The sequence below is a fragment of the Salvia miltiorrhiza genome, chromosome 7 (genome assembly GCF_028751815.1).
Source record: "Salvia miltiorrhiza cultivar Shanhuang (shh) chromosome 7, IMPLAD_Smil_shh, whole genome shotgun sequence".
NCBI classification, from domain to species: Eukaryota; Viridiplantae; Streptophyta; class Magnoliopsida; order Lamiales; family Lamiaceae; genus Salvia; species Salvia miltiorrhiza.
In genome coordinates, this window is record NC_080393.1 from 4012309 (window position 1) to 4038714 (window position 26406).

The 26406-nt window shown below is 37.7% G+C and overlaps 6 protein-coding genes across 7 annotated transcripts; 2 read left to right on the forward strand and 4 right to left on the reverse strand.

The window, feature by feature from the left end:
* Nucleotides 1-889: 889 nt before the first annotated feature.
* LOC130991918 (phylloplanin-like) lies at nucleotides 890-1715 on the reverse strand. Its single transcript, XM_057916371.1, has 2 exons — nucleotides 1490-1715; nucleotides 890-1279 (listed from the first exon to the last, which is right to left on the reverse strand). The coding sequence occupies exons 1-2, from the start codon at nucleotides 1665-1667 to the stop codon at nucleotides 1002-1004; spliced, it is 456 nt and encodes a 151-aa protein (XP_057772354.1). The 5' UTR covers nucleotides 1668-1715; the 3' UTR covers nucleotides 890-1001.
* A 1988-nt stretch (nucleotides 1716-3703) lies between these two features.
* On the forward strand, nucleotides 3704-4930 carry LOC130993079 (putative late blight resistance protein homolog R1B-8). The gene has a single exon (XM_057917801.1). The coding sequence runs from the start codon at nucleotides 3704-3706 to the stop codon at nucleotides 4928-4930; it is 1227 nt and encodes a 408-aa protein (XP_057773784.1).
* A 4185-nt stretch (nucleotides 4931-9115) lies between these two features.
* On the forward strand, nucleotides 9116-10578 carry LOC130991846 (probable 3-ketoacyl-CoA synthase 21). Its single transcript, XM_057916260.1, has one exon. The coding sequence runs from the start codon at nucleotides 9173-9175 to the stop codon at nucleotides 10505-10507; it is 1335 nt and encodes a 444-aa protein (XP_057772243.1). The 5' UTR covers nucleotides 9116-9172; the 3' UTR covers nucleotides 10508-10578.
* A 641-nt stretch (nucleotides 10579-11219) lies between these two features.
* Nucleotides 11220-14692, reverse strand: LOC130991848 (UDP-glucuronic acid decarboxylase 2-like). Its single transcript, XM_057916263.1, has 8 exons — nucleotides 14100-14692; nucleotides 13078-13377; nucleotides 12520-12666; nucleotides 12337-12416; nucleotides 12164-12247; nucleotides 11880-11954; nucleotides 11679-11771; nucleotides 11220-11594 (listed from the first exon to the last, which is right to left on the reverse strand). The coding sequence occupies exons 1-8, from the start codon at nucleotides 14362-14364 to the stop codon at nucleotides 11376-11378; spliced, it is 1263 nt and encodes a 420-aa protein (XP_057772246.1). The 5' UTR covers nucleotides 14365-14692; the 3' UTR covers nucleotides 11220-11375.
* Nucleotides 14693-17180: 2488 nt separating this feature from the next.
* Nucleotides 17181-19305, reverse strand: LOC130991934 (uncharacterized). Of its 2 annotated transcripts, none has more exons than XM_057916392.1 (4): nucleotides 19034-19305; nucleotides 18821-18911; nucleotides 17491-17641; nucleotides 17181-17289 (listed from the first exon to the last, which is right to left on the reverse strand). In XM_057916392.1, exons 1-3 carry the CDS (start codon nucleotides 19101-19103, stop codon nucleotides 17506-17508), a joined length of 297 nt encoding a protein of 98 aa, XP_057772375.1. In that variant the 5' UTR covers nucleotides 19104-19305; the 3' UTR covers nucleotides 17181-17289; nucleotides 17491-17505. The 2 variants fall into 2 exon arrangements, with proteins under 2 accessions (XP_057772375.1, XP_057772374.1); XM_057916391.1 differs by having other exon boundaries at nucleotides 17181-17292; nucleotides 19034-19263.
* Nucleotides 19306-20174: 869 nt separating this feature from the next.
* LOC130991758 (putative E3 ubiquitin-protein ligase LIN-1) lies at nucleotides 20175-26197 on the reverse strand. The gene is made up of 16 exons (XM_057916139.1): nucleotides 25271-26197; nucleotides 24851-24905; nucleotides 24571-24762; nucleotides 24429-24484; nucleotides 23175-24209; nucleotides 22960-23101; nucleotides 22469-22714; nucleotides 22075-22369; nucleotides 21880-22001; nucleotides 21674-21796; nucleotides 21463-21594; nucleotides 21248-21370; nucleotides 20914-21168; nucleotides 20712-20837; nucleotides 20497-20613; nucleotides 20175-20389 (listed from the first exon to the last, which is right to left on the reverse strand). The coding sequence occupies exons 1-16, from the start codon at nucleotides 25960-25962 to the stop codon at nucleotides 20372-20374; spliced, it is 3729 nt and encodes a 1242-aa protein (XP_057772122.1). The 5' UTR covers nucleotides 25963-26197; the 3' UTR covers nucleotides 20175-20371.
* Nucleotides 26198-26406: the final 209 nt, after the last annotated feature.

Genomic DNA, 26406 nt, shown 5'->3' on the forward strand with positions numbered 1-26406 from the left:
ATAAAATAAAATTTTGGGGTTGCACTGAGCTCCCAGTGCAGCCCCAACTAAGATCCGTCCATGCATACATGCAGCTAATTGTGGTATATATGATTTTGTCTTATTGAAATATGAACATGAAATAATGAATGAAAACATAATTAAGCAGGCTTTAAAAAATTAAAACACAATTAAGCTCAGAGAATATTGGCTTCCAAAAACCTATAACTATAATTACGTGAGCTTCATTTTGCGTTTAACACATGTTAACATTATCTTTTTTTGTTTTATACATTTATTTTGATTTTAATACCTTATATATATATATATATAAATTGTTATTGAAATCATTAAATTTATAAATTACATATAAATTAAATCTCAATTTGTTCATTCTTCCTTTAACTTCAAATAATTAAAGATTCTTTATCGAATTTGATTAATATTAGTATAAATTAAGGTATCAAAGAGATAATTTTGTACGTAAGCAATTATAACGACATTATTTTTTTTTTTAAGCAAAGTTAGTTCGATGTGGACTCTAAGATGAAGTCATGTATCTGATGAAACAATGTAATTAACTACACTACTGAAAAGATGATGTTGTAACGGTAAAATTAAGAGACAAGTACGGTTAATTTGTGTCATTCATTGCGATATCTTCAACTTATATTTAATTATCAAAATCCCCTAACTTTCTTAATATTTTGAAAAATATTTCGAAATCGAGAATATTTTGTCGTTGAATTCGCAAAACTTACGTACGGACACAAACGTTTGTGCTACAAAAACTTGTGTGAAAATTACAATTTGAGTAAACGTTATGTTATATTTTCAACAAGTAACCTCTTTTTTTTTTTTGGAGGAATGAACCAATTGAACGTTAATTTGGATATTAGTCGAGATCAAATTAAAGATACTTCAGTTTCATTTCATGTATATGTATTTTAGAAATACAAAATTGAAATTATCAACGCTCCATTTATTTATACGGTGACATTATATATGGATTGCTACGACTACTAATTGACGATCCGGAATCCCGACGGAATGAGATTTTGGATGTTGAGGAAGCCAAGAAGCGTGTTTCCTATAAACTGCAACTCCGAGACGAGGCCGCCTACCGACGGCAAAGTCGCGTTACATGAAGCAAGAGGCGTGTTCACGACAAGCTTGCATCCCGAAATTAGCGTCGACAGAAGAAAATTGACCGGGTTCAGCAGTATCGAGAATAGACCCGACCCGTTTGTCACGGCGGTAGATACTACAGTCCCACCACACTGCAGCTGCACCAGTGCATCTACACCAACAAAAATGAAAATACATTGAGACTAGCACCATGCAAAACCTCAAATTTTCATTTTGTTTTGCTCTTTGCTACCTTATAAATTATAATCATGAAAATTTTCATTTATGTAACTTGCAAATCAGATTATATATTATGGTCAGTGTGCAACATATTGATTCCTATAAACAATGAAGAATTTATTGATGGTGCTAATTAACTTACTAGGAAAAACAGGAGTGGAAGTGCCATTGACACCAATGTTGCCATTAGGAGTGCAATAAAGAATCCCTTGGATTTTAAGTAGGCCCAAAAGAGGGCCTAGAATCCCACCAAGCAATTGTGGTTGAGCAAATGGCAATGCAACTAAGAGGCTAATCAAAACTAGATATTTGAAGCCCATTTTGGTATATTAATTGTAGTTGGTGTGTTGATTTCTTTTACAAACTTGCCTATTTTATAGAGAAATACAAACCAACTTGATCATGCGCGTGCTCACTTGCCCCTTGTGATATAGCTACCCATATAAGCAAAGTCAATGTGATACAAGTTGTGACTTCATTTTCATCCATCATTCTACACTAGAGAGCATCATCAAATATTGCATACATAATATCTCTATTCGTGAAATTTGAGATGTAATATAAAAATATAGACTACATGCAATTGTTTTATGTTTTATCCACCCCTACTAAATATACGAGTAGTAAGATTGGATTCTCTTTTGTTATATTTTAATTGTGTTTTAATTCATCAATATTATAGTATATATTTGTACATTTACTATTATAGTTAGATATAAGACTAATTAGTGACATGCATGTAAGCATGTACGAGAAAATCTCCAAGCGGTCGTTGTAAGCCGTTTTGTTGGATTTCAGCCTATAGCATGTCCATGCTAAGAGGGAAAGCCTTTTGAAAAATTTGCCACATTTGAGAGCAACTTCTTGTATTTATCATAATAAAGAGAAATGGCTACCACAATTCTTTACTTTCTTTTATACATATTACTAGCAGAGATGACGTGCATTCGCACATAAAAAAAAAGAATTATTTTAATAAATAGTTTTTTTATGAATGTAAATTTATAGTATTTCATTTCATTTTATAGTAATATTTATTTTCTTTTAATATATTTTTTTGAACCAATTATTGGGTGAATTTTGAAAAATATAATGTCATAAAACTGAAAATATATATTTGAATTTAGTATAAAAATAATTTTAATTAATTAACCACGCCTAATTTTATCATCATTAGAAAAAACAGACCAAAAAGAAAAGAAGATTATTTTCTAGGTTTCATCTTTACATAATTAATTTTGATTCCAAGGATTCTAATTAGCAAAATTAAACTTCTAATTAAACTATTAAGTATTTTTTTGTATTGTAATTCTAAATTTACACAATAAAGAATAATAACCTATGTGGATGAAGAGTTCTAATTAATACTATACTATTTAAATAAATATTAAAATATTAAACATAAATCATACTCTTTCCATTCTATTACAAATGTCTCAGTACCATTACAAATGTCTCATTTTTTTTCGTCAAATAATTAAGGAATTAATTAACTTAATTAACTAAGGGGCCCACCCACCCTACTCTCTCTACACCTAATTTTACGTACCCTAGTTAATTTCCCCCGAGGTCACATTGATCTCTAACGTACGCCGCATGAGTTTTCACACAAAATATGGTGTGCAAGATGATGAGTATGCTTCCTCAGATATGTCACATGCTCGATCATTTCTACTCTGTATCAAGTTGGATTGGAATTTATGTCTCATGTTATCCACATTAAGCTTGCTTAGGGTGTTGGATTTATTGGAAATGTATATGAAAGAGTTCCCAAGAGAAGTATTACAACTTGTGAACCTACGCTACTTAGCTGTCTGCTGCGATTCATTACCTAGTAATGCAATATCAAGATTGCGTAATTTGCAAACGTTGATTGCTAAGCTACACGATGGCTCTTGCCCAGCTGACTTGTGGGAGATGTCCGAGTTGAGACATCTCATCATGTTGGGTGCATATCTCTGGATAAAAGATGATTACATGAAAAAAAAATTGTTGTGAAGAAGCTGCAGACTATATTGTACGGAGTTTAAAATTATTTAAGGCCATTATCATAGGGCTATTTGCAAAAATAGGCCATTATTTTTCGGACTTGCAAAAATAGACCAATTATTTTAGTTTTTGGCATTTTTAGGCCACATTTGAGCTCAATTCAGCATTTATAGGCCATTTTTTGGGGTCAAAATGTGGCCTAAAATAGCCTGATTGGCCTAAAAATACCAAAAACTAAAATAATTGGCCTATTTTTGCAAGTCCGAAAAATAGTGTCCTATAATGGAAGGATCTTTATGAAGATCCTTCCATTGTTTCTCACTTTGAATATGCTCGTGCTTGGACCACAATCTCACAAGATTACAATATGAAGGCAATTTTATTAGGCCTTATTCGTTGCATAATTGGAAAAGAATGTGACCAACATAATGAAAAGGGAGATGGCGAGTTAAAAGATATCTTGTATAGGCGGTTGTACGGTAGAAGATACATGATTGTATTAGATGATATTTGGAGCACAAGATTCTGGGATGAGATAAGGATGTACTTCCCAGACAACAACAATAGGTGTCGCATTGTGATCACCACCAGGGAATCCAACATGGCCAAATATGCGGACTCGAAGAGTTTGCAACATCAGGTGCAGTTGCTAAACAAGTCTGAGGGTTGGAATCTATTCCGCCGAATTGTGTTTGGAGAAGAGGATGGGCCTCTTCTTGCCATCAGTGTGATTGGAGGGCTGTTGTCAAAGGTGGGAAGATCAAAAGATGTTTGGGAGAATATTGGGAACAACGTAAGAGCTGCGATTGGTGAATCAGACAAGCAGTTCTCAAATATACTATCCTTAAGTTATAACCATTTGCCGCTTCACTTGAAACCATGTTTCGTCTATATGGCAGCATTCCCTGAAGATTATGAGATTAAGCCCTCAAGACTCATTTGTATATGGATAGCTGAAGGATTTGCGAAATTGAATGAAGATAAAAGTTTGGAAGAAGAGGCAGAGGATTATCTCAAGTCACTTATGGAGAGGAATCTAGTTTCGGTTAGAAGTTATCATTGGTATGGAAAAGCAAAGAGGTACAACATGCATGATCTTTTGAGAGATTTATGCATGAAGAAAGTTGTTGATGAGAAGTTTCTACATGTCAAAAATTCCCCCGAGGTCACATTGATCTCTAACGTACGCCGCGTGAGTTTTCACACAAAATATGGTGTGCAAGATGATGAGTATGCTTCCTCAGATATGTCACATGCTAGATCATTTCTACTCTGTATCAAGTTGGATTGGAATTTATGTCTCATGTTATCCACATTAAGCTTGCTTAGGGTGTTGGATTTATTGGAAATGTATATGAAAGAGTTCCCAAGAGAAGTATTACAACTTGTGAACCTACGCTACTTAGCTGTCTGCTGCGATTCATTACCTAGTAATGCAATATCAAGATTGCGTAATTTGCAAACGTTGATTGCTAAGCTACACGATGGCTCTTGCCCAGCTGACTTGTGGGAGATGTCCGAGTTGAGACATCTCATCATGTTGGATGCATATCTCTGGATAAAAGATGATTACATGAAAAAAAAATTGTTGTGAAGAAGCTGCAGACTATATTGTACGGAGTTTAAAATTATTTAAGGCCATTATCTTAGGGCTATTTGCAAAAATAGGCCACTATTTTTCGGACTTGCAAAAACATGACCAATTATTTTAGTTTTTGGCATTTTTAGGCCACATTTGAGCTCAATTCAGCATTTATAGGCCATTTTTTGGGGTCAAAATGTGGCCCAAAATAGTCTGATTGGCCTAAAAATACCAAAAACTAAAATAATTGGCCTATTTTTGCAAGTCCGAAAAATAGTGGCCTATTTTTGCAAATAGCCCTAAGCTAATGGCCTTAAATAAATTTAAACTCATATTGTACGTGAGGCTAAGTCCGTCAGTGATTAGGGGGTGTTTCTTGGAAAGGACTCCAAACATAAAAAGCTTGGGAATCCATTATGAGACTGAATTGAGTGAAGTGGTTGATCTCACACCCATCTTCACAAACTCCAAACACTAAAATGCGATCTTAGACACACATATCTGCGCAGACTCAAATTTCCATCTACTCTCAGAAAATGAAGTCTGGTGTGTTGTCTAGTAACTCTGGCCGCGATGACGGCTCTATGCGCACTACCGAATCTGGAAGTGCTCAAGATACAGGTATGTACATTGGGAAGCAAAAACACATATGATCAAGAGTGGGAAGCAGCAGAAGGAGATGAATTCAAATCGTTGTTGTTTCTACAACTCGATCGTTTACAAGTGGTGCGTTGGAGAGCCGATGAAACCATCTTCCCTAGACTCCGGCATCTCAGTATACAATATGGTTTGGATCTTGAGGAAATCCCCGCCGGCATTGGAGAAATCCCAACGCTCCAATTAATCCAGTTGGTAGTGCGGTGATTCTGTTGTGGCCTCAGCGAAACATATTCAGGAGGAGCAACAAACTGAATACGGAAACTACGATCTCCAAATTCGCATCGAATATTATTAATAGGTCAGGTCAGTCTTATTATCCTACTAAACTCCTAACTATCCAAAACAAAACAAAAGAAAAAAGCTTTTGCCATTCTCTCAAAATATCACGAAACTCTTGATAATGAGGATAAAAATAATCCAAGATTTCAGAAAAATTCCTACTTAATTAGTGCACATGTTGTTGAGTTTCATTAGCATGCCGAATTTTCGTGTGTCGCATAGCTATAGAGAAGGGAACTAAAGTGGCGGCGTCTCCCTCTACTCCAAGTGGCTGGTGGGAGTATAACCATCCTTCCCAACATTCTTGAAATTGATTTGTTTTCTCCTTTCTTTACTCTGTGTTGCTTAACTGTTTGTTTTGGTTTAGACGAGTACTCTTTTCCCCTTTAGTATTTTTTAAACTAGGTTTTCGTTATAAGGGTTTTGATGAAGCTCGGCCCTTGAGTCTTCGGTTTGTACGTATCCAAGGGTTTTGATTGTTTTTTTTTTCTTTCATGTATAATATAATACTGTTATTTTATTCATATATATTTTAACAAAGTTAATTAATTTGGAGCTTCGGGTGAATTATGATCTTAAACATTTTTAATTCTAGTATACTTGGCTAGATTTAAGTTGGTCTTCAACATAAATTTATAAAGTTGGGAACCTTGTTATGTTGAAGTTAGTCGAGAAGTTGAATAGATCTTAATTATATTGATGAACCCACCCATATGCGCCTTGTAGTATCAAGCAGCATCTTTCTTGGGTGATGGATTGTTTCAACGTTTCCTTGCAAACGTTGATCAGGTTTTGAAGCACAGCTTGAAAGTTTGTATGTGTGGACTATACTCCACCACTCTCAATACTAATTAAAACAACTTTTCACCATTTTCTATACATTCAACAATTTTTTTCCACTTTCAATACACTAAACAACTTTTTTTCTTAAAATCCGTGTCACTCCTTCCTAGGAAGTTCTTTCTTGAACGGATGGAGTATTAGTTATGAGAGTGATCATCTTATAGTATTCATGTTGAACACCAATTCTCAAGAAAGCTATAAAATGTTTGCATTTGATATGAGAAAGTGGAGTGCAAGGCATAAAAATAAGAATACTCACTTGTATATATTCGAGTTCTAGCTAGCTCGATCTAAAAAATGTAATATGAATTGAAAACTAAGTACTAATTATTTTTAATTTATGTCAGTACTGACCAACTGACTAACTATTAGGGTAGAGCAAAACCGAATTGGAACCGCCAAACCGAATCAAATCGGGCGGTTTGATTTGGTTTTTATAGATAAAACGGTGCGGTTCGATTTAAAAATTGGGTTAAGTATTAATTTCACCCCTAACGTGGAGGCCCCTAGAACGTTTAGCACCCTATGGCAGGGGTGTGTCAACTAAGCCCCTGAAGTATCTAATTTCCTCCAATTAAGCCCTCCGACTTAACGGAGAGTTAACACCGTTAACTTTTTAATTTTTTTATTTTGTTGGTGGTGGGACCCACACCTTCTACCTCACCAAATTTGCCGGAAACACCCCAGAAACCTAATCATATCCTTGTTAGCCCACTTCTCCTTCTGCCTCTGCCTCTACCAGTCCATCTCCCAACTACTCCTCTCTCTAAATTTCCATGAAATTGATGCTCGTCGCTGAAACAATTCACTATCCAAATCCACCGAGCTCACCGTGATGACCAATGATTCGGCAGAATTAAACGCCATCAACTCGCACACCATCGAAATCTGGCAAGTCGACAAGGACCGATAACCTCTCCATTTGTCTCATTCTCAGGCACCACGGGGCTCAGCTGCTTTAACTTCTCCTGCTTAATTTTCTCAAATTTTTCCAGCCTTATTTGTTCAATTTTATCTTGCCTCGTTTTTTCAAATCCCTCTGAATTCAGAGGCATCAGAGCCTGCCTCCGCTTCTCCACCCGCGTGCCGTACTCCAATTCCTGCGCCATCTTCCACCGTTCCTTCTTCTTGATGTTCAATTCCTTTTGGACATCCAGCCACTCATCCGAAATTAGGTTTTCCGACGAGACATCGGCGTCTTTATTGGTGGTGATGTAAGCGCCGGAGCGCATGAAATTTCTGGTGTTTTCAATAAATGGGTCGTTGAAAATGCCCTCTTCGTAGATGAGGCAGTCACTAATGGCGGGCTCTTCATCGTCTTCGTCCTCGTCTTGTGGTTGAGTTGGTGAAATAGAGCCATAGAGAGGTTGAGAAGAGGAGTTGGGGGGCTTGATGGTGAGATTGTGGTCGAGTCTATGAAATTGGACGGCTGCTTCGTGAACGAATTGTTTAGGAAATCATATCCTTGTTGGTGGTCTGGTATATCTCGCTGCGCTCGAAGCCGTATTTGGCGTCGTCATCCGTGATAAATTTTAAGTTTTCGGTGAGTTTGGTGAAGAAGAAGGTGTGGGTCCCACCACCAACAAATTAAAAAAATTAAAAAGTTAACGCTGTTAACTCTCCGTTAAGTCGGAGGGCTTAATTGGAGGAAATTAGATGTTTCAGGGGTAGTTGACACACCCATGTCCATAGGGTGCTAAACGTTCTAGGGGCATCCACGTTAGGGGTGAAATTGATACTTAACCCTTAAAAATTTTCAAACCGTTCAAGTATGAATTTGAAGTTCTAAATGTTAACAGATCTTGTGGTTGAATTTGTAAATCGATTTCCATAAGTATGAATTTGTTGTTTTGAAGTTCTAAATGTTAACAGATCTTGTGGCTGAATTTGTAAATCGATTTCCATAAGTATGAATTTGTTGTTTCTGGAAATGTTAAGCTTGCTGCCAATAATTACTAACAGATTTTTGATTTAAAAACAAAAAAACAAAAAAATGAAACGGTTTAAGTCAAACTGAACTGAAAATTTACGGTTTGGTTTGGTTCGATTTTGGCAACTGAAACAATTTGAGTTGGTTTGAATTTTTTAAGGCAATTTGAATTCGAGTTTTTTCAGTACGGTTCGGTTTCAACCCGAACCGCCCGAATGCTCTCCCCCTACTAACTAGTATTTATTAAGACTTCGGACTTGTTATAATGCTATTTATTCGTGTTGAAAATTTTGAATTGAACGCTAGTTCCCAAGAAATCTAAAAAATGTTTGCATAATTAAAGAGGAGTTGAGTGCAAGGCATAAAAACCCCTTTCTTGCACAATACCTCCTACAAACAAGCACAAAACGGGTGTCTACTCTCACCATTTTCATGACTTGTAATTCCCCACACCACCCCACCACCCCATAACAATATAAACTCACAAACCACACTTCCACAAAAAATCAATAAATCAAACATTCAACAACTCAAAAGGCAAAATGGCCATATCTCTACTACATAGCCTATATTATCTCACCACCTTCACCAACAACTTGCTAGGGTTGGCCTCAATCCTAGTAGCATCCATGATCTACCTCACACGAAGGAAAAACACGACGGTGCGCCTCCTCGACTACGCGTGCTACAAGCCCCCGCCCTCCTACCGCGCCCCCACGTCCATGTTCGTGGAGCACCTAGAGCACGAGCACGAGCTCGACCAACAAAGCGTTGACTTTCAGGTCAAGATCCTCGAGAAGTCCGGGTTCGGGGAGGAGACTAGCGTCCCCCCGGCCCTCGCCCGCCTCCCCATCGACAAGTCCATCCCCTTCTCCATCGACGAGACCCAGACGGTCGTCTTCACCGCGGTCGAAACCCTACTCCACAAATCGAACACAAACCCTAGAAACATCGACATCCTCATCACAAACTCGAGCATGTTTTGCCCCACACCCTCACTCAGTGCCCTAATCGTCAACAAATTCAAGATGAGGAGCAACATCATGAGCTTCAACCTCTCAGGAATGGGATGCAGTGCAGGAATTGTATCACTAGGTCTAGCCAAAGACCTACTCAAAGTCCACCGGAATTCCCTAGCCCTAATTGTCAGCAGTGAGGCCATGAACCTCAACTGGTACACCGGCAAAAACCGGTCGATGCTGCTCACCAACTGCCTCTTCCGGCTAGGCGGCGCCGCCATACTCATGTCTAGCAGGGACCAAGACAAGGAAAGAGCCAAATACTCATTACAACACTTGGAGAGAACTCACAAAGGGCAAGACAACAAATCATATTCTTGCATCATTCAAGAAGTCGATCAAGACAACAAAGTCGGCGTCTCCATCTCCAAGAACACGGTCAGCGTGGCCGGAGAAGCTCTGAGGGCGAACATGGCGGTGTTGGGACCTAGGGTTTTGCCACTAAAGGAGCAACTAACCTACGCCCTTTTCTTGATGATGAAGAAAACTTACATACCTAAGTTTAGGAACGCATTTGAGCATTTCTGCATTCACCCCGGCGGGAGGGCTGTGATATCGGCGATCCAGAAGAGCCTCGGCATGGAGGAAGGCGACGTGGAAGCTTCTAGAATGACGCTGCACAGATTTGGGAACACTTCGTCGTCGTCGATATGGTATGAGCTGAGCTACATTGAGGCGAAGGGGAAGATGAGGAAAGGTGATAGAGTGTGGCAGCTTGCAGTTGGGAGTGGATTCAAGTGCAACAGCGCGGTGTGGAAGTGTCTCTGCGACGTTCAACGCGGCGACGAGACTAATGTGTGGAGTGATAGGATTCATTCGTATCCAGTGGAAATAGCTGAAACCATCAACATACTTTGATCGATGCAGATATTCATGCATGATGATGATGTGGACAAAAACATTATACTAAATGAAAATATGGGAGTTTTTTCATTGGGATTATTTCTATATAGCCATTGGTCTTGAAGCAAAAATTGATCGATCTCATGTAATCAAATCATTGAGATGAAATGATTCACTGCATTGGAGAATTGTTTTAGAAATATATTGTTTTACTTAGTAACTGGACATTTAATTTTAATTCTTTTTCAGGGGAACATTTAATTTTAAATTAATTGCATGATTAACAAAATATGAACTGAGCTTAAAATTTTAAATTTAAATATATATCTAATATATATATACTGAGCTTAGATTTTTACAGATATCATAGATTAGCATTTGTGATTATAATATATTATGAAAGCTTGAGTTTACACTTGGAAAAAACACTTGAAAAAGTATTTCGATGCATATATAATACTCCCTCCGTCCACTAATTCATGACCTAAGGAGCAAAACACGGGTTTTAAGAAAAAATGTATTTTTATTAGTTGAGTGGAGAAAGGGACCCACAATTAATGTATTGTTTATTAGTTGAGTGGAGAAAAAATGTATTGTTTTGGGACCCACCAATTAAATATAAATAAAAACTTACTAAAAATGGATAGGCCTTGAGTTGGTGGACGTCCCAAAAATGAAAGAAGGCCTTGAATTAGTGGACGGAGGGAGTATGAACAAGAGTAGAAGATGAAATTAACACCATTTTCATATATAGTATAGTTGAAACTATATCCCTCATTCTCACAATTTTTTGTGTGTTCTTTCCCTCCCTTCTGTTTCTGCATAAGATATATTATTGTTGAGCAAGCTAGTACATAACATGAGTTTGGCTTACAAACAGTTTTTAAGCACTAGAGGCGCCTAGGATCTCCTTGTCATCGCCATAGATGCGTTGTCTGAAGTCACTGACCATACGAGGAAGCCCGTCTCTCAGTGACACAGTCGGCTCCCATCCGAGGAGCTCCTTCGCCCTCGAGATGTCCGGTTTCCTCTTGTGTGGATCATCCTCAGTGTTTGGTCTGAACTCTATCTTTGCATTTGGATCTATTGTGTCTTGCACTACCTATTTACATGCACAATCCTTTCCAAATTAGGACATCTTTTCAATCAGCTGTCAAAACAAGCAGATTAATTGTTCTGTTTTTACCTTAGCTAGTTCAAGCATGGTGAATTCACCGGGGTTCCCCAGATTGAAGGGCCCCACGTGGTCGCCTTCCATTAGCCTCATCAACCCTTCCACCTGTCCACATCACAACAAGAGTTCATGTTCTTGCCAGAACTAGTTCAAAAACATATGACAGAATCCAAAGATTCATGTTTGATTTTTTTTTTTATGCTTTGGTTTTACCAGATCAGAAACATATTGGAAGCTCCTAGTTTGCTTTCCATCTCCATATACTGTCAAAGACTCCTTCCTCAAAGCCTGTAAAAACAAAATTCATAAGAATGTAACAAAGAGTAATCTCTCTGATGCTTGAAAACGAGCATTTGATCGATCTTTTTATGCTTTTTCAGGCAAACAACAGCAGCAACAAACTTGTTTTGTGTCTGAACTTCAATTATAGTACCTAGTTTGCCTCAATAAAGATTTTGGAGGAAAAATTGGATGGAAAATGGAGTGTTTGGAGTTACCTGAGCTACAAAGTTGCTAACAACACGACCATCATCAATGCACATACGCGGTCCATAAGTATTGAAAATTCGAGCAATTCTTACCTGAAAAACAATGAGAGATATACTATGTGTGACTTGCTGCATAAACTGCTAATATTGAAGTATGATTTTTTTGTGATAAATCATATAACCTCAAGATTAAGTCCCCTGTGATAATCCATGGTCAAGGTCTCAGCCGTTCTCTTTCCCTCATCGTAACAACTCCTAACACCTAATTATAAAAATCCAAACTTGTTCAAACAAGATTCTTGTAATCTAACATCTCAGATGAGTTTTTTTTTTGCTGTAATATTCTGGAGTTGAAACAAACTTACCAATGGGATTGACGTTGCCCCAATAGGCCTCGGACTGTGGATGCTCCAACGGGTCACCATAGACTTCACTTGTGCTCGTCAGCAGAAAACGCGCTCCAACCCTCTTAGCCAGCCCGAGCATGTTCAACGTTCCCATCACATTCGTCTTGTGAAGAGAGTAAAGTCAAGGATGCTTCCAACATAACAAAACTTTTTAGTGCTCATGGAGTTTAATTCCACATTCTCCTTTTTGCATAAGCAAGAAACAAAATGGGACAATGTTCATTTATTTAGACAACTTATTTCAAGATGTAGCTTGCAAAAAAACCATCATCTCCTTTTTTGCATAAGCAAGAAACCAATGAGACAAATTTCCTTAATTTTAGACAACCTAATTCAGATTCTGCACATAAATTTCCTGCAAAATCCGAAGTGGATGTAGATTCCCCTCAAAAAATCAAGAAATGAAGGCCAACTAGGATAATGCAGCATGTGAGATCACAAACTCATGCAAGAATTCAAGAAACTACAACAAAAATGCAACAAAAACAAAGGATCTAAACAAAGATTGCAAGGATATGATTGTCTTGACAGGGTTGTACTTGTAATGTACAGGAGATGCAGGGCAGGCCAAGTGGTAGATCTGATCCACCTCGAGCAAGATAGGCTCGACTACATCATGCCGGATGAGCTCCATCCTCGGATTTCTGAAATGGTGCAGGAGGTTCTCCTTTCGCCCCGTGAAGAAGTTATCAACGACGATCACACTATCACCACGAGCAACCAAACGGTCCACCAAATGGCTCCCTACGAAACCGGCCCCACCCGTCACCAATACCCTCAAACGTTTCCCTCTCAACCCCAAAGGAACTCTTCCACCTGCATCCATGTATTCGTCAAAAATAGAATGCCATTTCATCATGAAACCAAGGAAGCTCAAACCATCACTTCTTTTTATCAGTGAACTAGTGCACATTTTATCTATGCATTAATCTGTTATTTAGTTCACAAACGTAATTAAAATTATCAACTATCAACAACTCCAAATCTTGGACAATTGCATTGTACCAAAAAAAAAAAAAACTTGCTCTAAAAATATGAGAATTTCTTAAAGATTTTGGGAAGAAATGATGCAATTATAACAAATCTAAAGAGAGTAGTAAATGAGAAAAGAATAACTACGATCCTGATATACTATGCCTTAAAACAGAACAAGAAACAGAGGAAAATGGCTACAACACCAGCCTATAAATCTTGGAAAATTACATTGTACAAAAAACAACTTCCTCTTAAAATGTGAGAAATTCTCAAAGATTATGAGAAAAAATGATGCAATCCGTCATGCTTTAGGCCATAGTATAACAAAACTAAAGAAAGTAAAAAATAAAACATATATATATATATATATATATATATATACATACATATATATAACTAAGATCTTGAATCACTATGGCCTTAAAACAGAACAAGAAACAGAGGAAAATGGCTAAATTACCAACCTATATGTATATACAGAATCAAACACTAAAAAAAATCACAATCTCCATAAAATGAAAAAAGAAGCAAAAACATCAAAACAATTGTGCCTAGAAAAATACCTGCTCTAAAATGACTAATTTGATCATCGTAAGTATACGAAAATTGGCTGAGAATCCGCGTAGACTCATCGGAGATAGAGATCGGCCCCTTCCGCGGCCGTGAAGATGAAGATATAACGGAGAAAACGAGACAGGGGATCGCGATTCCGATCAACAAACACACAAATCTTTGTTCTTGAAGAATATATCGAAAAGGGTAAGCTACAGAAATCTTTCTTTGATGTTTGATGTTGCTCCTTCGCAGCAACTGCTCATCACTTCCCATTTTTCTCCTCTGTTTCCTATGTTTTCCTCTTCTTCTTTTTTTATTTCTTTTAATTTCTTCGTTTATGTCTGAAGATGGTAGGATGGCTGTAATAAAAAGAGCACAAGGAAAACACAGATTTTCGGATTGTGAAAAGATGATTTTTTGAAGGCGGAATAAATGAAGATTTTGGTAAATGGAGAAACAAGAGAAATTCAGGTGGAAAAATCAGATACTAGCGATAAATGCATTTGCATTGCATGCAATATGATATAGATACATTTAAAAAAAAAAAAAAAAAAATTCGGTTTGCTTTTTTGCGTGAGATTGTTTTGTTTGCATGGGAGTGTGTGTTGTGTGTGAAAAACTCAAAGTGAATAGGGAGTGGTGAGATGAGATCTAAAGCTTTTGCATGAAATTTCGGCGTAAGATCGCTGTCCATGGCGTGACTCTTGCTATTTTCTGTTTGCTTTTCTTTTCTTTTTTCTTCTTTTTCTAACAGTAATTTTTTTTAATAATTATTACATTTAATTTTTAATGCATAGTAAATGTAAGAAAATACTTAGCTTCGGTTCGATTTTATTAATCCGATGAAATATTAATGACCAGTAAATTGGAGTGATTGATTGTAGATCAAAGAAAACATAGATAGGTTATAAAGAAAAAAGAAAAAAAAGAAACATAGATAGATATCAACGATGGAAAAGGTAAGAAATCGAAAAGTGATGTATATTTTTATTTATATAGTAAAATCTGATTTCCTACCACCTCCTTAAGAAGTTGATGAAAATGATACCACTTTCCTTTGTGAATTCAAAAAATAATAAGGGTCAATCATGCTTTATGTTCCCATTTTTTAGAATTTTCTCAAAAATATATTCCTTAATTTTCATTTTTTTATTACAAACTCTCAATTTTGTGTCTTTTTCAAAAAATAAAAAATAATGAGTCATTTCGTCGAATTCTTAAAAGTCTTAGGTATTCCTCTTAAGAATCCAGCAAATAACGAGGTATTTGAAAATTGCTGAAATTGAAAATTTTTTAATAGATTATAATAGTTGTGGACATTAATTTTTTAAATTCGCTAAAAATTAAGGATATAAAATATGATTAATCTTAACAACACTAACAACAACAGAAATATATGTAATAAAAGATATATTTGACATCTCTAATCTCCTTGCTGACCGACCATTGAAATTGATCTTGTAGATGTTACATTAGAAAAAGTATATATATATTACATTAATTGCGGTGTGATTATATTGTTATTATAGATATTTGTAAAGTTAGATAGTAAATATCTCAATAAAGAGAATTGAAAATGTAGATCTGTCCAAATGTCATAATTTTGCAATCCGATTATGGGGACATCCGACATAGTAAATCTATAGATATTCCTAAGTTATCGGTTACAACTTCACTTAACTAATGAAGACACTAGAGTTTATATTTTTTTGGGACTATTTTAATTTCCTTATGGCATGGGGTGTGTGCAAACAAAGAAAGTGCTATTTAGCTGTGGGAAATTAATGCTAAAAAAATTGTACAATTATTAAATCATCAAAATTCACAAACATTACACATGCAGCTACATTTACCCTGACAACCTAACTTATAGGCGTAGAAAAGTTTGTCCTAGTACATTTGATTTGTCCCATGCAAATTAAAATTGAATCAATGTTCATTGTGCCGTACAATTTGGTTAATAATTTTCTTTATGATCTCTAGTGTTCAACATAGAGTGATGGGATCCCCAAAATAAATAAATAAAAAATTGGAGTGATAGAAACTAGAAAGCTCTAAAATCAAACATTCCAAGATATTTACTCTGTCCAGACAAGTATTTCATTCTTCATGACACGTACACTAAGAAAATGGATAATTGTATTCCTTTTATACTTAATTATTGTATGGAAAATAAAAAATAGAATAATGTGTTTTGATGATAAGGTACAATAAGAAGTTTTGCATCATTTATTAAGAAATTCTTAAATATGGTACTTATTTGGAAAATAAATCCATCGCCAATCAGAACACATTTATTCGGGGATAGAAGGCAGCATATATAGATATATAGAAGGTTGAATATCGTGAGAATTATATTTTTTACGAGAATGTAAGAATACTGCATCGAACTTATAAAATTACAACATTCGTTGTGAAATTAATTCTATTTGAGAATAATTAGAATTTTTCCTACTCATAGGATTTAAACTCAAATGTTACATCCCTCCATTAAGGTGAAACATTTATCTTTCTCCTTGTCGTCTCAAAAATCGCCATCCAGAAAAAGATATTATCTGATCTTGAAATTTGAATGATTATACAAATAAATCAATTCAAATGTTTTAGGTGAAATAAAATACCAAACCAAATTCAAATTATTTTTCAATTGATTCTATGGATAAATTTTAGTTTTAAATTTCTTGAACTGAACCGAACCTATCGGGCCTCAAAATCTCTTGGCCCGACCCAACCTAAAACAGGGTCGGCCCATCGTGAGTTGCTGGCATTAAATTAAACTGAACCGAACCTAACCTTTTTCGTTAAGACAGAGAGAGAGGTTTTGGATTTCTTTAGCTTCAAAAAAAAAAAAAAAAAAAAAAAAAAAACTCAAAGAACCTAACTTTTTCCAAGAGCTGAGCTGAGGAATAAATTTGAAGAGCATTGATATATCAAAGAGCTAAATTGAGGAATAAATTGAACCAAGAGCATTGATATTTTAAAAAGCTAAATTGTTTCCACCATTACTTCTTCCAACATAAAGTCCTCACATAATCATGGAACTATGTAAGAAGATCTCACACAAAATAGCATATGAAAAAAAAATGTAATAAACCAAGAACAAGGAAGGTTATGCATTATTCCACTACTGTTGAAACTGCAAAGAATATCAGCAGAAGCTCAAAATCCAGCACTAGTTCCCAACCTCAAGCATATCCCCTACTACAACACATCCAAAACTTCGTTAGATGAAGGCGAAAAACAAAAACAAAAACAAAAACACAGTTTCAACTCGGTATTCGAATCCCCTAATGAAAGCAATAATCTTTTCGAGAAAAACTATACACTGGAGCTATGCGCGTCTGCACCAAGTGCTACGACTATCTACTTTGGCATCGGGGTTTATTATAGAATTCTTACTCATCAGCTTCCGATTCAATTCTTGTGTCGGTTTTCATTCAGGTCAAGGAACTTTGCAACTCGTTCTGTTTTTGCTCCTGACTTGTGGTCGTAGTACTCGACAACCGCAGCCCCAGCCAATGCAGCGAGTGTGAGTGCTTGAGCGTGCAACCTGATTGGCAAGTGTTAGTGTTTTAATAGAAACCGGAGATGAAGGACTCTATTCTAATTGTCTATAGACGTTGCAGAGGGAAATACACGACTCAGCAATATGGATCTTTAAGATGCTATGTTACTAAAAATGGACTAGAATGACAGTAAAGCTGATGGCATAGGCATGCCTAACACACCCTATCCCTTTTACCCTCCCCTCTAAAAACGATTAGGGAAGTTAAGAACCCAAAATCGACTTCAGTTTTTGCCCATTGTGAAAGAACCAGATATAAGCATGCTAAGGCATCCCACCCCTTTTACCCTCCCCTCTAAAAACGATAAGGGAAATCAAAAACTCAAAATCGCCTTGAGTTTGCCAATGTGGAAGAAACCGGATATAACCATGCTCCAGATCCCAAAATCGACCCCAGTTTGCCCGGTTTGGAAACAACCAAATACCACCATGCACAGGCACAACAGGGATATATTTCTTGTTATAGAACGGGAATGGATACAACAAAATATTTTACTAAATTGCAAACTGTGTATCTACAAATCAATCTCAATGATCAACCTCCAATATCAAGCAATTGCATTCCTTACAAGTTTTCAATCCTAAATCCACTTTAAAAGCCAAAATCATGTGCCCTGTTGGCATGGCAAGAACCAATGCTAACAATCTAGAAGCAAATTACACGAATGCATCAACATATATTTATACCACACTTCATATTCATGCACTTCAGCCAACAACAAGCAAGAACCATAACTTCAAGTTTTCAATCATCAATCCAACTTTAGAAACCAAAATTACGAACACTATCACCATGGCAAGAACCTCAACAAATTTATACCCCCAATGCTAATAATGGAGGAGCAAATTTACACGAATGCATCTACTGTATACTTCCGAATCACAACAACCACATCAGAAAAAGCAGCAAGCACATGATTCATATACTTATGCCAACAACATTCAAAAACCATAATCCACAACTCATTATAAATCTCCCAGAAACAACCTAATTGCAATTGTAATCATCACAATAACAGCAAAAAACATATACACAAATTGAGCAACGAAAGTCAAAAGGAAAGCAAAAGAAAAAACCCTTTTAGCTACAACTTTCAAACAAGACACTACAATTCCTCAGCTAAATATGAATCCAAGAAAATAAAAATTAAAAGAAAGCAGTACCTAGCATGAATGATCTTGACGCTTGTCTTCATATTAGGCTGAGACCAATTGTATGCCATTGAACCCACAATCCCACTCGCCCACAGAGTCCCTAAAAACAAAATCCAATGAATTGAGAAGCGGCGAAAACACCAATAAAAATCCAATCTTAATAACTAAATAAAAAAAAACCCCATAAAAACAGAAGAAAAACAAGTATGTATTAATCGTTACCAACAGTACGAAGCTTGTGCTCCACAACCCATTCCCTCAAAGCTTGAATCTTGCCTTTTTCTTCTCCCATTTTCTTGATTTTCTCTCAACCTTTTTCTCTTTTCCGCTTCTAAGTTTTTAAATAATGTGTATTAATAAAAAAAGGGTTTTTTTATCAGAAGAGAATTGCAATTTGTAAAGCGCTGCTGCAAAACAGGAATTCCACCAGCACAAGTTATTGCAACGTGTTGGGCCCAATTTTAAGCCCAATATTGGAATTTCAAAAATTGTAAATTCCATCAGAATTAAAACCAAGAACTTAGACTTAATTCCGGTTATAACATGAACTTTTTAATGTTTTCAAATATTTTGGTTAAATGTTATTATTGACCATTATTGATATTTAGAAATATCCAACCATCTTTTCCGATATTTCTGGTCAATAAAGCTAATAATATCTCAAGCTGGTGTTATTTACGTGTCATAATAACTTTTTTAAATTATGTTAGATATAGTGTGACAATTTTTAGGGTGTGTTTATTTTGATAGAAAAAGTTAGAAAAAATATATTTTCTATCATTTTCACATGTTTCTTGTGATGGATAATTTTCTTCGGTCAGGCCCAGGCAGCCCTTTTTCACTCATTTTCTCACAAATGTTGGATAATATTATCCTATTGGGAGGGTGTGAAAATATTTTCCAACATTTCAATTTGTTTATCCATCTATTTCTAACAAAGTAAAAACATGATAAAAAAAAGGAGAAAAAAATAATATTATCTCACATTTTCTTATCCATCATTTTCAAATGAAAATTTTACTACCAAAGTAAACACACCCAATATATCATCGTATCCTCAAATTTCAGAAAGCAAAATTCCAATAGAAAGAAAATTGACTGAGCCCTCAAAAAAAAAAAAAAATTGACTGACCTATTGAATTTTAAGAAATAAAAGAATCTTGAATAATATTGAAAATTCTACAAGTTCTTTGTTGTGACATTTGAATTTTAAATTTAATTATTCTGAATAATATCTCAAAATCATTATCTTTCATGTCAATGTTAGTGTGTTTGATAGAAGAGATTTAGGGAGCTAAATATGTAAAACTCACAACAAAATAAACAAATTTTCTCAAGAAAAAAAAAACTTGAAAAAAATATATATACTCAAGCTTAAAAATATATTGCATATTCTTAAGGTATCCAAACAATTTACGCGGCCAACACCTTACACTACAATCAATTTACATGGACTTCATCTCTATATTAATTTACACCAAAAATTGGATTCTTGGCCAAAATCCAAAAGAATTAGCAAAAAATTATGCAGCTGTCAGCCTGTCACTTGTTCATCTTCCTCTAAAGAGGGATCCATCCCTGTCATTTTAGCATAAAATTCAAGAATTAGTCGAGTGAAACTTGGACATGTGAATTACTTAGAAAAGAAAAATACTAGATAAAAATAATGAACATGAAAAATATACCTTGATTACTCCTTTCTCAGTTCCACAAAGAATCATGTCATTGGCTGAAAGTAGGCTTGTTATCTTGCTCCCTGCTGATAACCTCCCAACTTTTTGCTGTGTCCCTCTCAACCATATCTGTTTTTTTCAGTCAAATTTATCACTACAAGTTTATGCAAATGTATAACAATTGAAAAATCTTGATGAAAATTCAAGAAATCTGTGTGGTTACTTACTTGCAGGCTGCTCATTGATGTGCTGCAGTTTAAGTAGATGAAATCCTCAACAACTTCCATTGCTAGAATGCTTGCTCCTTTCTCCGGCACCAATGACATTTGAGGCCGGCTGCTTCGTCTCCATTCCTACATTACTCATCTCATTAGCTCAATGCAGCTTACATTGATGTTAGTGTGATTCTGCATAATCTTGTTCTTTTACCTTCATCTTTGCGCCCTCAACGGCTAAACTTGCACCATACAACCAATCTTTATACAAAGAAATCGACCTAATGGGCTTGTTCTGCATCCAGCTCTTCGATGGCTCTTTCATCTCTTGCTGCCTGTTGTTGATGATCACCACCTCCACGATGCTTGAATCCATGCACCCCGTGTAGACCTTCCCCTGCGCCACTCTCATGCATTTCACGCGCTTGTTCTTCAACACGTCTCTTGGTTTTCTTGATGCATCAATCACCTGAAAAAGAGCACATCATAAGTTTTGCCACACCTTTTTTTGGCTATTTGTTAACTTGTTATGTTTCTTAACTACTTACCTTCAATTTATGGCTTTGAGTAGTAACAAACATCAATTCCCCTAAAGAATCTATGCTTCTCAGAGATTCCTTTGTAGGTATCACTTCGATGCACTCAAGATTCCTCTGCTGCATATGCCACATCTGCCCAAGAAACACAGATCACGCAACATGAAGTAAAAGAACGCGTCTTTTTCTCACCATCCAAAACAATCTTGATGAGAGGAGATCACTACCTTGATAGTTTTGTCAGCAGAGCAACTTAAGAGGCAGTTCCCCAAATCATAGAGAGCCAAGCACGTCACGGCCTTTCTGTGCTCCTTTCTCTCAACAACAAGCGTCGCTGTTTGCCCCCTCACTTCCCACGCCTGCCATTAGGCCACACACATTATGAACCAAACAAAAATGTAGTAACATAGTATGCAAGAAAAAAGCAAATCAAGAAACCTTAATAGATCCATCAGCATATCCACTGCATAAATAGCCCTTGTAGTAAATGAGGGCAGTCACAGCTGCACTACATTTAGTAGTCCCTGCCTCCAATATCTGGCTATGAACACACGATATTCGCTGCATTCACGGTTTTCCAAAGCTCAGCATCACCACCAGAACATGCAATATCATACAATGCACCAAAAAATAAGGCAACTCACCCACTTATTTGGCTGGAAATAATCAGCCACTTTGAGCAATTCCTCAGCCATCCAAGTCACATTCGACAAACGTCTAAGTGACTCTCTCACACCTTCTGATAGATTGATTATCCTCTTCATCCCTGCAAGATGATCAAATTCAAGCTCACAACAATGAAACGAAACAACACATTTTTGGCAACTTTATTGCTTTACCTCTGCCTGAAGTGTAGTTGTAAATGCACAAGCAGGCCACAAGGCGTTCCTCAAGCTCGAAACCAGGATGCACGAACTGCTCGACGCTATGCAGTAGGATCTCACAAGCAGCATGCCTCAGCTCATCCTGACCTTTCATGAGCTCAAGTCCTAACCAAGCAGTAGCCACCAAACTATCTCTTGAAACTCTCCTTGTCTTGCTCCTCATTCCCTTGTCCAATGCCTCAAAGACACGTGTTCCTAGCTGCAGTATCCGCTGCGCGATCTTGCTGCACCATGAGTCCACTCCACTATCCTTCAAGCACAAAAAAGATCCAATTTTGATGCTGTTATAAACCAGGGGTCTCGACTTTCTTGAATTTCTTGAAATTTAGACATCAGTTTGTGAAGTTACTTGCAAACTTTCATCAAGAAAGTCATAGGTTTTGATCAGATTCCTATGTTGTGATAAGTTTAGGCCAGTTTTCTTCACCAGCCATGCCATTGTGTAGGCTTCTCCTGTCCAAGAGAAAGTCCCACCGAGATTTGCTAGTATGAATGATGAAAGAGCTTGTGTTTGTGGGGATTCTTCGCGTTGCAACGCGTTGAAGAGGGCCTCTGCTGCTTCTTCTCTATACATGGACTTTGTAGATGCATCTTCCTAAAAGAGTGAGGATGAATGCAGTTTGTGAGAAGGGTGATGTGCTAATGGGTAAAACTACTCACACTTGATAGATACCTACTTCTATTAAAACATGTTAAAACTACCTAATTTTAAGTGAACGGACAAAATAGCCTTTGAATTTGACAAAATCTGCGAAGATTTCAGGGACACTCTTACATTGGCTGCTTGAAATATTTTAATCGGACGACAGATCGAGTATTTTATCAAAAAAATTGACTTACAAGAACTTCTAGCTGTAGTAGTAAATTTGCTGCTAGTATTCTGTATTCAGGAGTAGAATTCTGTGTGAGTAGGAAAAGAGCACACAAATTGTTGCTGCTTCCTTGTTCCTGCATCTCTTCCAATAAGGCAATGGCAGATGATCTGGCAAAAAGTGTGACAAATTCGTGAGATCAAGATGAGAAAAAGGTGATGAGTTTTGTGTGATTTTATGTACCGTGGCGTTTTGAGCAGCTCGTTGAAAAACTCGAGAGCAGCAGAGGCAGCTTGTTCTTGGTTGCTCCAAAGGAGGGAAACGAATGGCGCCGTGTCGTGGGAGATTTGGGATATGTATTTCCTGCATTTATCATCGATGCACATACTCTTTGCTAGTACACATGCCAACGAAGCCACCTCGTCGAGGTGGCCCCGCCTCGGGGCCCGGAGGAGGGCAGAGATCACCCTGGGCGGGGTGATCGCAGCCAGGTGGGCGCTGTTCGTCTCAAGGTCGAACGCGGTCACCAGCATCTCTATGATCATCAAGGAGGCAGCTGGAGGGGTGATCACCCCCTCCTCAGCCTCCTCCTTGTGGCTCGTGGAGGTAGTCTGCGTGCAGACTACCTCCACGAGGCAGGGCAGGAGCTCGAGCTCCCTCACCTCCGCGGGTGCCGGATTGATCAGGTGGATCAGGACGGCCGCCTCATGCACGTGGCGTTTGAGGGCCGCGGCCAGGTCGTGTAGCCGCAGCCCTCTCCGTTGCACGTCAACAGCGACGGATCTGTTCGAAGTGATAATGGTGGAGAGTATGCCTAGTGATGTCCTCACTACTATCTCCTCTTCGGAGGTGGAGATCGCTATGAGTAGCTCGTCTAAGATCATGTCTTTTAAAAGAGAGTATTTAAGCCCCGTCTTCGTGCTTAGCACGTCGTAGATCGTGTTCATATCTACCGTGTAGTTCACCTCGGTTTTCTCGAGGTCTTCTGCAAAGCAGAGCTTTAAGATTATTCTCTCAATTACTCCATTTTGTTCGATCAACGAGGTTTCCTCTTGTTGTTGTGTTGCTCTAGAGCTTAGGCTCTTTGCTCGTCTCGAGAAATCGTGAGCATAGTGACATCTTGATCTGAGGCCTAATGCAGTCCTCAGATCTGTGTCGCAAAAGGAAGTGGAGAAACTCCGGTATATGGATTCCGCGGTGGATCCATCGTTTTGCCGTTGTGTTTGAAGTGATTGGGTCCTCTCTAGCCACGTCTGGCCAGAGGGCCTTCGTGCATTCCTGCATTAGATCAAAATTAAGTTAGCTACGCGAATTCTAGTGCTAATTTAAAGTGGCACTCTCTCGTGCAATTGATTTCTGAATTACACTATTTCAACATGTCATTCGAAAATGTTCTAGTGTCATTTTCCAAATGAAGTAGTGGCATTCTGGAAAACAAGTTGCACGGTGCAACTGATTGCACAGGAGTATTTATGTTTAGAGTGTTATAAAAGTTACCAAGATAGTGAAGCAATGGGATTGAAATCTTCTCCTTCTTGATCTTCAATACAACTCTAGTTGAAAAGGATGCAAGAAAATTGATTGATTTTCAGTTATAAAATTGATTGATTTAAGTGATTTATTTATATGTAGAAAATACCTCAACGGATGTATCCTCGTTAGAGGAAATATTGTCTGAAATATCGTCCAAACACGAGGATTTTGGTGTGTCTGGTTGGGATTCTGTTAGAATGTCTTTGAGGCATTTGATGTTTGACGTCGGGGCGCGGCTGACGACGGGCAGTTCGTCCACATCGTCGGCGACGATGCTTTCTTGACGAGTGATAGGTCGCTGCAGCCCGAAAATTAAAACATCACTGTTCAAAACAGATCTATGAAACGACGATCGGGTTCGACGAGAACTCAACACGATCACTTACATTTGGATTAGTCCTCACTCCATTTCTTTGCTCGTACAAGTTTTGAACTCCGCTCCTGAAATAACTCATCTATCAAGCTTTACACCCATTCGTCTTGAAAAAAAAAAACAAAATCTTGAAATCAAAAGTAAATTTAGCCATTTTGCAAATTTGACGGTTTCTAAAAGGGTTGATTGCATCTATTAATATGATTTTCTGCACGTTTTTTGATTTGGAACATAATTTTTAAGTTGTTGCATTAAAAATATACTCTTATAATTTATGCAATTTTCAACAACGATTCATTTTTTTATCGATCGAATCAAACTGATATGGCATAAATTAACATCGACTATCATACCTTAATTTCCAAAATCATGCCATAATAATCTACGAACAAATCTTTTTTGATAGAAGAAGAAAGAAAAAAAAAACACTCACAAAGGTGTAGAAACGGCGTCGCTGCGGCAGGAATCCCCTGCGGACATGATCTGGTAGTACATCAGCCAGGGCTTATATCTTCCCGCCATCCATCTCATCGCATCATCGATCATGCCATCGTCAAACTCATCCAACGGCGCAGACAAGCCGAGGGACTCCCGAACCCCGCGCCTCACAAACAGGGGAGCAACCTCCCGCCAGATTCCCGGCGCGAAATCGCGGCGCACGATCCCCGGACAGATCGAGACCGCCTGAAGAAAATGCGCGGCGGCGCGCCACTCGTTCCCGCGCAGGAACTCGACGGCGGCGAGGCAGAGGTAGGAGGAGCAGACGAGCCGGTCGTTGGGGATTCCCAAGGTGGCGCCGCCGCCGTCCAGGGAGGCGGGAATCTGCAGCATTTTCTCGGAGGCGTCGAGCCTGCTTTCTCTCTCGTCGGCGGAGAGAGAGCCGAGCAGCGCGGCGGCCTCGGCGGCGTTCTCGACGCCCCAGTAGAGGTTCGAGAGGACGGAGTGGTCGGAGAATTCGAAGAATTGCTGGGATTGAATCTTGAGCTTGGAGAGGCATTTCCGTTTTAGGGATTTCTCGGCGAGGATGGCGTGCATGTGGCGGTGGATTACGGCGGCGATGTCGCGCGCGGCGGCGATGTCGGGGTTTTGGGCGGCTGAGGAGGAGGAGGTCGGGTTTGATGGCATTTTGAGGTCATGAAGGTGGAGATATGGTGAAGATAATCAAGAGAGAGAGAGAGAGAGGTATTTATATGTGTGTTTGTGAGTGATAATTTTGCAGCAGCTCGTGACGAATATAGACAACTCCAAACTCCATTTTAGGTGGTCTTTTACGAACATTCATAGAGATTGCTACTGACAAAGTTACGGTTGTTGCTTCCATTAAAGGAAGGGGAGGGGGAGAGAGAGAGAGAGAGAGTGTTTAACTAACACATTCAGGTGAGAGTTATTAAAATAAGAGAATTTTGAAGTGATAATTACGTAATTTAAATACTCCACTATCTATGAAGTGAAAGCAAATAGTCATGAGCTATTAACTAGTTATTAATTTTCGTAATAGAAGATTAATTATGAGTAAAATTTTGAAGAAGCCAAAATGAAGCATAAAACACAATTTATGGCCACACATTG

Excerpts from the sequence above, each read along its gene's own strand:
- LOC130991846 (XM_057916260.1), top strand. The coding sequence starts at position 9,173 with ATGGCCATATCTCTACTACATAGCCTATATTATCTCACCACCTTCACC.
- LOC130991934 (XM_057916392.1), bottom strand. The coding sequence starts at position 19,103 with ATGGGAGAAGAAAAAGGCAAGATTCAAGCTTTGAGGGAATGGGTTGTG. Across the intron at positions 18,912-19,033 it reads GCACAAGCTTCGTACTGTTG|GGACTCTGTGGGCGAGTGGG; the intron begins GTAACGATTAAT and ends TTTTGTTTTTAG. Across the intron at positions 17,642-18,820 it reads GTCAAGATCATTCATGCTAG|GTTGCACGCTCAAGCACTCA; the intron begins GTACTGCTTTCT and ends CTTGCCAATCAG.
- LOC130991918 (XM_057916371.1), bottom strand. The coding sequence starts at position 1,667 with ATGGGCTTCAAATATCTAGTTTTGATTAGCCTCTTAGTTGCATTGCCA. Across the intron at positions 1,280-1,489 it reads TTCCACTCCTGTTTTTCCTA|ATGCACTGGTGCAGCTGCAG; the intron begins GTAAGTTAATTA and ends TTGTTGGTGTAG.
- LOC130991848 (XM_057916263.1), bottom strand. The coding sequence starts at position 14,364 with ATGGGAAGTGATGAGCAGTTGCTGCGAAGGAGCAACATCAAACATCAA. Across the intron at positions 11,955-12,163 it reads TTAGCAACTTTGTAGCTCAG|GCTTTGAGGAAGGAGTCTTT; the intron begins GTAACTCCAAAC and ends TTGTTTTTACAG. Across the intron at positions 11,772-11,879 it reads TCCAATATGTTTCTGATCTG|GTGGAAGGGTTGATGAGGCT; the intron begins GTAAAACCAAAG and ends TGATGTGGACAG.
- LOC130993079 (XM_057917801.1), top strand. The coding sequence starts at position 3,704 with ATGAAGGCAATTTTATTAGGCCTTATTCGTTGCATAATTGGAAAAGAA.
- LOC130991758 (XM_057916139.1), bottom strand. The coding sequence starts at position 25,962 with ATGCCATCAAACCCGACCTCCTCCTCCTCAGCCGCCCAAAACCCCGAC. Across the intron at positions 24,485-24,570 it reads ACGAGGATACATCCGTTGAG|AGTTGTATTGAAGATCAAGA; the intron begins GTATTTTCTACA and ends CTTTTCAACTAG. Across the intron at positions 23,102-23,174 it reads GAGCTGCTCAAAACGCCACG|ATCATCTGCCATTGCCTTAT; the intron begins GTACATAAAATC and ends ACTTTTTGCCAG.